The 10,369-nt window shown below is 39.7% G+C and overlaps 1 protein-coding gene across 2 annotated transcripts; it reads left to right on the forward strand.

Annotated features, from left to right (window-relative positions):
- The first annotated feature begins 2,618 nt into the window (after positions 1–2,618).
- On the forward strand, positions 2,619–9,958 carry tlcd1 (TLC domain containing 1). Of its 2 annotated transcripts, none has more exons than XM_067595103.1 (5): positions 2,619–3,256; positions 4,375–4,457; positions 5,928–6,010; positions 7,867–8,263; positions 9,630–9,958. In XM_067595103.1, exons 1-5 carry the CDS (start codon positions 3,051–3,053, stop codon positions 9,662–9,664), a joined length of 804 nt encoding a protein of 267 aa, XP_067451204.1. In that variant the 5' UTR covers positions 2,619–3,050; the 3' UTR covers positions 9,665–9,958. The 2 variants fall into 2 exon arrangements, with proteins under 2 accessions (XP_067451204.1, XP_067451205.1); XM_067595104.1 differs by having other exon boundaries at positions 2,620–3,256; positions 7,867–8,206.
- The last annotated feature ends 411 nt before the right edge of the window (positions 9,959–10,369 follow it).

The raw sequence follows: 10,369 nt of genomic DNA on the forward strand, positions 1-10,369 counted from the left end.
TGGTAATGTTCCTAAGCGTGCAGGGTCTCAGCTGCTGCTGGTGAGTTTTTCCCCCCGTTCACTTCCTTTTCCCCTTTCCCCGCTGGACTGCCAAGAGGCCAGCTGTGGGGAATGAGAGCTACGCTGTGTTTATGGAAAGAGTTAAGGCTGGGGAAGGAGGGCATTGCTGGCTGCCTGTTTAACATATTGTTCCTCTCCAAACATAACAAAGATGTGTATAGTTTGGTTCAATCACATCTATATTTACAGTAAAAGCTTTTACCAGGATTGAAGCCAATCTATTTCTACTTCTCATGATTAGATCTGATTAAATATTATAAAGGTCCACTTTATAATGGTGTTATTTTCCCCAATTAATGGTAAGTGCATTTCGTAAAGTGAGTAAGACATGATCATGATTGAATGATGTTAAAGCATGCAAAGCAAACACACACACACACACACATACACATACACGTGTCCTTACAAAAACAAATCATGAACAGAGCCTCACATTTAAAGCCTCACATGGAAAACTACATTGCTGCAGTTACTGCTACAACTATAACTACATCATCAATCAGATACCACAGCACATGACAAAACATAATGCATATACTTAGACATGTATGTTTGATCCCATTTCCAATTTAGTTTATCACTTTCCCAAAAAAACTGATGCTGTCTGACATTGAAAATAAGATTAAAACATATCAATCAAAAAACAATCATGAACATTGCCATCAGCTGATGGAAAAAAGCAGTACTATTACTTGTACTGTAATACTGTAATCACCCCATTATTGATCCCACTACAACTCCTTATGTAAATGCATTTGCAGTTGTTGTCACCCTAAATAATGAAATCATGGCAGTGACTGAGAAAGTTGGTTCCGCTCATCTCTCTGAATTTCCATATGGTGGGATGTCACAGGCTGTGGCTCTTGAATAAGCTCCAGTATGTCATCAAACTGGTACCACAGGATGTCTTCTCATGCAGGCCAGTAGAACCTGTTGGTTGTCGGACATGTGTTTATCATTACCAATCTGAGCCTGAAGACGTTGATGGCTGCTCTCTCTGTGGGACTGATCTGGACTCTGAGGAGGGCTGAAATAGCTCTTTAAAGGACCAGTTTGTAGGATTTAGTGCCATCTAGTGGTGAGGTTGCACATTGTAACAAACTGAATACCCCTCCCCTCCCTCCCTCCTGTCACACTAAATCCTGTGACAGGGTGGAAAGTTTCAAAGTAATATGGCCAAAATTCTAACTAAGCTAACACCACACCCAGATAGCAAAACCGACACTTTCATCCGTCCCACATGCCACATGGAATGATGGCACTTGGGCGGTCCACTCCTGTTTCCCAGGTCTAGGCCACAAGCAAGCTGTATGTAAACCAAGAACAAACCAGATAAACCAGAACATGCCCACATCCAGAATACACATACCTGAGAACACTGCATCTTTACCAAAAAAGGCCCACATTTGATTTGGGATTTTTGGGCCACATTTGCTATTTTACATGTGGGCAATGTCAGGCTCACATCCATTTTGTCCGGGCCAGAAGAAGGCCAGCAGTGCTGCATCATTTCCTGAAGAGGCCCACTTCCATATGGTATCTGGGCACTTAGCATGCAACTAAATCAAAAAATCATGTTATAAAATCTATGTTATGCTTGACAGAGAAGGTTTTGAAAGAAAAGTGTAACAAAAAAATGTTCTAAAAGAAAATCAAAACTCACCAGTATTTCAAAAAAAAAAAAAATTTTTTCTTTTTAAAAATTGATTAACACATTTCTCATCAAGAGGGAAGTGTTTATGCTCCTAAAACAAAAAAGTCTGAGATTTATGTAATATTTATTGAGCGTTAACTCTCATGAATGTGAGATATGGTTAGAACGGACATGAGAAATGACTTTAGTTCAACAGAAAACAGTTTAAAAAGTGTGTTGTGTAGTAAGTGTGTAGGGGAACCTTGGGTGGCTGCGAAACTCGGCCCTCTAGCTAACTTGAACGGGGATAAAACAATCCAATCTCTTTTAGGCTTTCGAAATGCGATCGGACCGAATGAATCAAATTCTGATTGTGAGACGCGGGGGATGTGATGCTCAAAAAAATGTATCCGCTAATTTACGGACGTCTCTTTCACAATGTAAGTCTAAGGAAAAAAGTCTTTTTGGGCCCAATAGCGTCACGTGACGTTGTAATTACAAGGTTTGGCCACTATGTCAAATTGGCCTCACAGCCTGGCGCTGTTCCTGGGTGCTTGAAGAGGACCCGCTCCCTATGTAACTATAAAGGGCTCAATAATGAAAACAACTATTCTTATTTTCAGATTATTATAAACTAATTAAAACATACTTATGAATATTATGTTCAATGTCTGCCAAGTCGTTGATGCCACTAAATTCTACACACTGGACCTTTAACAGTTTTCATGGAATGAATACTGTGCTTCAGTTTTTTTTTTTGTTTTTTTTAATAAGTTACTATTGTAAAGGCATACTCTGACTTTTGTACCCCAACATCACGTTTCAGCAGCCCTGCTCTGTGATTTTGTTTTCTTGCGTAACATGAGCGCTCCTCCTTGTTTGTGTAGTTACAGAGAGCAGCAGCGGCACCACCCACCCCGCGCCCTCTCTCCACCACTCCCCCCTTCTATGTGCACACACAGGCGGGCTGAGAGCGGCAGCACATTACGATACAAGGCGCTGCGAGGGATCAAGCACCGTCGCACTGGAATGAGCTGTTACGGGAATCCCCTACGAGCCTCCCTCTTTAGGCTGAAAACGTGAGAAGAAAAAAGGCTGCAGCATCAGTCGGACATCAGCTCTGCGGAAAGCAGCAATTTAAAAAACAACAACAACAACAACAAGAAAAAAAACAACAAGAGGATCAACTTCTGGAACTGCAATATCTCCTCTCTCTTCAGAGAACACTCCCATCACATACCGTGCATTTCCGTCCATCACCGGGCCGAGGAGACGTTGACAGAGGGGACGGGGGGGAGGTGTAGAGACAGAGCTAAGCGCCCAGAGACAGAGGGAGAGCAGGGGTGGGGAGGAGAGGATGGAGGCCCTACTTCCTGTGCTGAAGAGTCACCCAGGCCTGTCGGTGCTGGTGTGCTCTCTGGTTTTCAGGGTGGTCCACAGGTTGTTGCAAAGGCTGCCAGTGCCCAAAGTGGTGAAGCAGGATGACTACCGCTCCTGGAAGTGGCGGAACCTCTCTGTGTCCCTGGTGCACTCCCTGCTGACCGGGACATGGGCCTTGACCTGGTAAGTCTCCATCCATCCATCCATGCATCCGTCCATTCACACTGGGACACCATTGTCTATTCACAGTCCACAGTGTGTGTGTGTGTGTGTGTGTGTGTGTGTGTGTGTGTGTGTGTGTGTGTGTGTGTGTGTGTATGTGTGTGTGTGCAGCAGTGACAGCCTGTGGCAGCCAGGCCAGGCAGGAGGAGGAAAAGGGCATGTTCAAACAGGGAGAGGGACGGGGGAGACAATGGCATTTTGAAGTGGGGAGAGAAATGCCACTGTACAGTATGGGCCACACAAAGCTCGTTTTGCTACTAGGCTTGTACTGTTGAGTTGGTGTACAACTCAAATCAAATCTTATCAATCTAACAGTCTGCCAGTATTATGGGTTACTCAAGTCTGTATCAACTGGAAAAACCTGCTGGCTAAACGACTCTTGTTAAAGCAACTAGTTTTTGGGGCGGGGACCATGCTTGTGACTCATCTTTTAACAGCAAGAAGTGGGACCAAGGTCAAATTTTTGGAATGTCTGTGCTTTCACTTAACGACAGCTGCATTTAATTTGTAGAAGTATGAGTTAGAAATGGCTGAGAGCTTCAGTGGAGGTGAGCGGAGTAAGTTTTCAAATTGAAAAGGGAGGTTGTTTTGCTTCCAAACGCACAAAGGTGCACTCAAAAGTAGTGCCGAGGTAACATGTGAAAAGGTGCACTGCTTTAAATGTCATGTAAGGAGTAGGTTATTTATTAACAATACTTCTTGGTCTTGGTGTATTTATAAAGGGAGGGGACACACAGGGAAACCTTTCTTTATGAGGTGTGACCCTTTTGCTAAACAGCAATAAGAAGTGACAAAGAAAAATGTAACATCAGTGAGTCTATTTTAGAATAAAATAGTAGTAGAATTGCAGAAATAGTGTTTTTTTTTAGATACATAAACATATAAAGTAGATAGTAAAGAGCATTAAACATTAATGGCTCTATTACGACTACATCTATTAGTCAGGGGGTTAAAAAAATCCATAACACCTGATATTAATGTCTCTGCTTAGTCAGGCTTTTCTCTCCAGGAGTGAGCCCATGTATGTCTGAGTGAGGCGAATACAGACCCATCTATCCATAACATGTATCCCTCTCCAGTGTGGTGGTTTGGCCGGAGACGCTGAGAAACATCCACTCTTACCACACCTCGCTATCCTACCTGCTCGTCTGCGTCTCAACAGGTCAGTGAAAGCATCGTGGAAAAGGAATTGACACTCGAGGATAACAGTAAAATAAATACAAGTTAGGTTTTGGTATTTATATGAAGATTAATTTGCAATGTTTCATTTTTTGTTTTGGTGCACACAAGTTATTCGTCTTATTGTTTGATTTTACACATGTTGATCAACGTGCAGTTGGCAGAGGAATAGTCTTGTTTGTAGTGTTTTATGCACAAGAATGCACATGTCCTGAGGCGTACAACTGCCACCTTTCCAGTTACTGCTATTCAGAGAAACAACAAAAAGATCCGCCCTCTCACCTGTTCCTCAGAACAGGCGAGTGGGCGGATCCTCTAAATCACCATGGACACCAAAGCCAATCCCCTGAGGACTCAGGGGTCTGGTCTGGGCTGTATATGATCAGGTCTTATGTGCATCTTTGTGTAACCATGACGACGCAAACCTATGGAGATCTGCCCTAACAACCACAAGCAGCTATTAGTTCCACAGAGGCCATCGACGCCAGATACTGGAGGTCATGTTCTTTAACATAGTGACTGGTTGTGTGTCTCACTATCCACAGCATGCCAGTCATTCCCAGGCACAAAGGGACTCTTAGTCACTTGAATTCCTCCAGTTAAATGAGGCCAACACAGTTTGATAACCATGGATATGTTGCGATTTTTTTAGCTGGCATGTTCTAAAAATAATGACTCATAAATAAAGAGATAAACTCTGCTGTCAGATTATTTCCATAAACAAAGATGTTTGTTGAAATCTGTAAGATGTGTTCAACACAACCTTGTAAAAAGGTGATCGCCAGCTACATGCTTTTAATGGTAGTTTGATTTATTAAGTGCCATTAACAAAACAAACAATGGCAATAGTTTGAATAGTAAAGGGGTGAATTCAGAGTGCGCACATGAGTTTCAGAATTTGCTAAGATTTCACGTCAGCCTTGAGTAGTCTCTTAAAGCTGAAATTTCAGTGAATTGATCTGTATTATATCCATCAGTATGCTGCAGTGTGGTTGAAACACCAAACCACAGATTTGTCAGGTTTGTCAAGTCGCACCTGTCTGGTTGACCGTGACATTTCAGCTGAATACCTTAGTATCAGTTAATCTACTCAACTACTACTACTCTGCAACAACAGACACTTTATAATGTTTGCTTTTTGGTTTCATGTGATATTTGAATGTACACAGTGATGTCGAGTGCAGCTTTAGTGTAAAATTATGTATTTACAAGTAAAAGAAATTGTCAAATGTAATGGAAGATGAAAATATGAAAGAAGCTGAAAATAAGCATGTAATTGAAATCATGGAAAAGAGTTTTGAGTATGTATAGATGATCTTGTCAACCATTGTATCGCATGAAATTCTGCACAATTTATCAGTAGTGATTTAATATTAGTTATTTTTCTGAGCTGATTAACCCCACAGCTTCATGCCGGTAACAGAGACAGTTTATTATTTTTCTTTCCTCTCAGGATACTTCGTGCAAGACGCAGGTGATATTATCCTGACGGGACACGCAAGAGGATCATGGGAATTCTTGCTCCACCATGCACTGGTAAGGCGATGTGCCTGTGGCCACGTTTTCTTTTCAACTCTAACCAGGTTGCGTGTCTGGTTCAGATTATATATTGCTGCCGGTATGTTGAGCTCAGCAACTTGATTGCACAACACCTGTGAAGGAAGTGAACATCATGTGATCATGTGAACATGTGATCTGCACAGGTAGCCCGTTTCATATGTGTGTGTGAGTGTGTGAAAGTCAGAGTTGTGTTTTATTTTGAGTTGATTCTTGCTGCAATGTTTGGTCCTAAATATATAGACAGAGAAATATATGGATCAAATAAAAAAATCATGAAATGTTGCTAATGTAGTTGTGTGATCAGATGTATTGCGCAACTTGCATCCAGCTAAACGTCCTGTGTTGTACATAAAGACTTAAAGACTCGTTGTATATACTGAATACTGTTTAATAATTTATCATGTATCCACTGAGCAAACAAATCCAGAGAGAGGGAGTCATTACAGTGAAATAACACAGACTATTTGCACAGCTCTGACCTGAGCTGAATGCAATCATGCCACTGAGCGGATATCATTGCAATCATGAGATCAACTGGCAGACTTGCATCATCTTATTTGTATCATTGAATCACGTAGAATATATTTTTGTTCGGTGCTCCCTGTGACATCCAGTTTCCTTTAATTTCCCTCTGAAGTAACCTTAAGGGAGAAAACATCAATCATGCCTGATAGTACCGTTGTGTATCTTTTTGTTCCATCTCCTCATTGAAGGTATATGATGTTAAAACTAAGTGAAACATTTAAAGACTTCATGTTTTATGTATTATATTCTAGATGTTCATTTTAAACACATTTTCCCAAAATTCTACTTGAGAGATTTGATATGTTTGGAAACTTTGGCACCTTCACTAGATTTTAAATTAAAGTTTTGTGGGCTTGAACCATGTTTGGCTGAACAGCACGTGTTTGTAGTGAGTGTAGTGAGTGTTGGGGTTTAAGAGGTTGTATGAGGAGCATTGTTGAGAAAGATACAAATATTTATTAGTAAAAATTAGTAAAAGAACATATCTCAGATACTTGGTTGGTAATTCTTGACCATATTACAAGCTCAACAGGGGTTTTTAGCTCTTTGAAAGCAGTCATTGGCTACCATATATCTACATACAGGGCAATAGCCAAACCTGCAGAGACAAGAAACTTCCACCATCATAATGAACATCATTAAGTCTCTATTGTTGGTCAAACTTTATATTTTTTGCTCCTGTGTCGGGATTCAAGACAAGGAAATCTCTCTTTATTGTTCATCCATTCTACAGCATATTTTGCTAATTCTACTGTTATGTAGATAGTTATAGTTAGATAGTTAGATAATCATACCACATTCCACTACCCCAATATGACAGAAGTTAGTTTGTCGTGCTCACAGAATTGGAAAAACTACATGACTAAAGTCCAACAGCAACCTGTCTCTCCAGAAACAGCGTTCCAGTTAGTCTGGATAATCAACAAACCCTCAATGTTTTCATTGGAGCTGATTTTTTTTTCTAACTGAACAAATAGTCCTCCTTTAAATGTCATTTCTCAATTATGTGAGCACCACAAATGAAATTCCATTCACCCCTCATCAGAGAAGGATATTTCAAGATCTGGATGAATTAAACCAAAACTATCTGCATGCTTAGATACTCTAACACTAGAAAAGTTACCCAAAAAAAATGTTTTTTTTGTGGTGAACTTACACTTAACAGCTTTACAGGGAAAAGCAAACAATAAAAGCAAGGCAAATACAAAAAAGAACAAACAGTGAGATCATAAAAAAAAACCAATGTGATCATCAAACATGTTTGTTAGCTGTATAAACACCTCCCTCTCTTTCTGTCTCCTCCTCAGGTGATCTGGTGTTTCCTGTACGCCCTCTACACTCAGCTGTATGTAGCCGGCGCTGTGATAGCTCTCTTTGTAGAGGTCAACAGTGTCACCTTGCACCTGAGGCTGATGCTAAAGCTGTCCGGAGCTCAGTCCTCCTCCATGTACCACGTCAACAAACTCGCCAACCTCTTCACCTACATTGCTTTCCGTCTGAGCACCCAGTTCTACCTCACCTGGTACATTGTCAACAATTACTCCTGGTTGGACCACGGCGGATACTTTCTCATCACCATGGTGGTGATGAATATTATGATCCTGGTTTATTTCTACCGCCTGCTCCGTGCAGACTTCTTCCCTCATAGTAAGAGCTATGCGGGACAGAACGGGATGCATAATAACAACTCCAAAAAGTTTCTCAGTGAGTGACCGGAAGGTTCATGGGACTTTTGTTTAGGGTGGGAGTTTAGACATTTTGTCTTTTTTAAACCATAACTGACACCAATCCTCATGACGACAAGTTCCCTCATCGTATCGCATATCACTGCCAAAGAAAAAAAAAACCCAAACAACTTTTGGTGGAACAGGGTGCTGCCTTGTTCATATGCTGCTTTCAAGAGCTGTTGTAAAGTCCGAAATTTGGCTTTTCACGGGTAAAAATATAATGCAACAGCGCTCCAAATCAAGCTAAAAATTCTAGGTTTGCAGCATTTCTCAAACCCTTGACATCATGTTACCACTTTTAGCATATTTAAGATTCATTTTCGGCACCAAGAATAGTTTGACATTTTGGGAAACAGGCTCATTCGCTTTTTGGCAGAGAGTTAGATGAGAAGGTCGACACCACTCATAGTTGTTAGAGCGACATCAATCTTCTCATCTAACTCTTGGCAAGAAAGTGAATCCAGTAACTTTATTCCATTCTTTAATCCAACAAACAACCTGTGTGAAACACATACATTTGAAATGTGAAAAAGCATTTTGCAGTTGCTAACATTGTTTGCTGACAAACTAGCTACTGTTTATGTTATGAGATATTAAGATATGTTATATCTTTAATGTGTTTATTATGAGGAGAAAATGACATGTAATCCAGTTTTCTCTCCCTGGGTGTATGAACCACCCGCCAGCTGGGATTTTCCGACATCGGCTCACATTTTAATAATATATGTGTACATACAATACATTTTCTCCCTGCATCTCTATGATGCCATTTGTGGCTGAAGAGATAATGGGCTGTGACTGAACTGGTAGTCAAGGACCATTGAACTGGAGACACACACAACAGTACAGGAAAATTGGACTCTTATTACATTCTTGGAGCTGGAGCTGGATCTTCCTGCCATCTAACAGTCAGATTAAGCTCTTTAGGAAGTGGAAACCCTGAGAAACCCTTCATAATGAGCGGCCGCAGCACAATCACTACAATATCACATCATCAGTAGATGTGGAGTAATAGAAGAGTAAAGAGATTAAGTGTGAACCTTGTTTGCTTGTTTGCAAAATAACAGTAATTTTACTGAATAGATCCCCCCCTTTTTTTTAAAAGCTATTGAGTGACGACCTTCAGGTTAAGATGTGTTTCTTCTTTTTATCTAAAATGGATATATAGCATTTTGTAAATAATGTCCTCATGTGCATTCATGTTTGATATATTTCAAATGGTAATACAAGTTGACCATATAGTAGACTTAAAAAGGCTAATTTTCTGATCATGCCATAAATCATAAGTGCTGACAGTGTCAATTAAAAACCTAATGATCAGTACATTTCATTTTCTATTTCAGCCAAGAGAACCCGAACAGACCAGGACAGAGATTAGATGTGTCTGAGCTGTGCTGCAGTGCCTTTACCACAGTGCCTTTCCCAAAAATAAAAAATAAACAGAGACAAAGATGGTGTGTGAATAATAAAGTAAATATGTAGCGCAGAATGATGATCTGTATGCTTTTGTAAAAGCTTGATTGCTGCCGAGCAGAGATTTTGGAGACAAACATATAGATTAATTTGACCACAATAGTGTGTAATGTATCTTGTAGTGAGTTGTGAGAACAGTTTTTTTTAGGAGCCCTGTATTTTTGCTGAGTGATACCATGAATTAAAAAAGTATTTCAAATCACAGTGTTTGTTTATTTTTGTATTAATATGTCCTCTGCTATTTGTTTTGATGTGTTTATTCTCAGTTTTACATCCATGCAGTATAAAGGTGAAATGATTAGTCAAGGTATCATTTAGTTGATCAACAGAAAGTTAATCTGCAACTACTGTGATAAACAATAAATAATTTTACCAAAATAGCAAAATATATATATATAAAAATATATATAAAATAAATATATATATTTGCTGCTTCCAGCTTCTTAAATGTGAGGATTGGATGCTTTTCTGAATAGATTTTTTTGTTTGTGTTATAAATTATAATGCTTTTTAAAATCTATTTTCTAACGTAGCCGAAACACTTAATTAATTCAGTAGTAGTAGTACTAGTAATGTAACTGTAATTGTTTATTATATTGTTAGTATTATA

Source organism: Thunnus thynnus, chromosome 7 (genome assembly GCF_963924715.1).
Source record: "Thunnus thynnus chromosome 7, fThuThy2.1, whole genome shotgun sequence".
In the NCBI taxonomy this organism is placed as follows: Eukaryota; Metazoa; Chordata; class Actinopteri; order Scombriformes; family Scombridae; genus Thunnus; species Thunnus thynnus.

Coding starts and splice junctions, on each gene's coding strand:
- tlcd1 (XM_067595103.1), top strand. CDS start 3,051: ATGGAGGCCCTACTTCCTGTGCTGAAGAGTCACCCAGGCCTGTCGGTG. Junction 4,458..5,927: donor GCTCGTCTGCGTCTCAACAG/GTCAGTGAAAGC, acceptor CTTTCCTCTCAG/GATACTTCGTGCAAGACGCA. Junction 8,264..9,629: donor CAACTCCAAAAAGTTTCTCA/GTGAGTGACCGG, acceptor TTTCTATTTCAG/CCAAGAGAACCCGAACAGAC.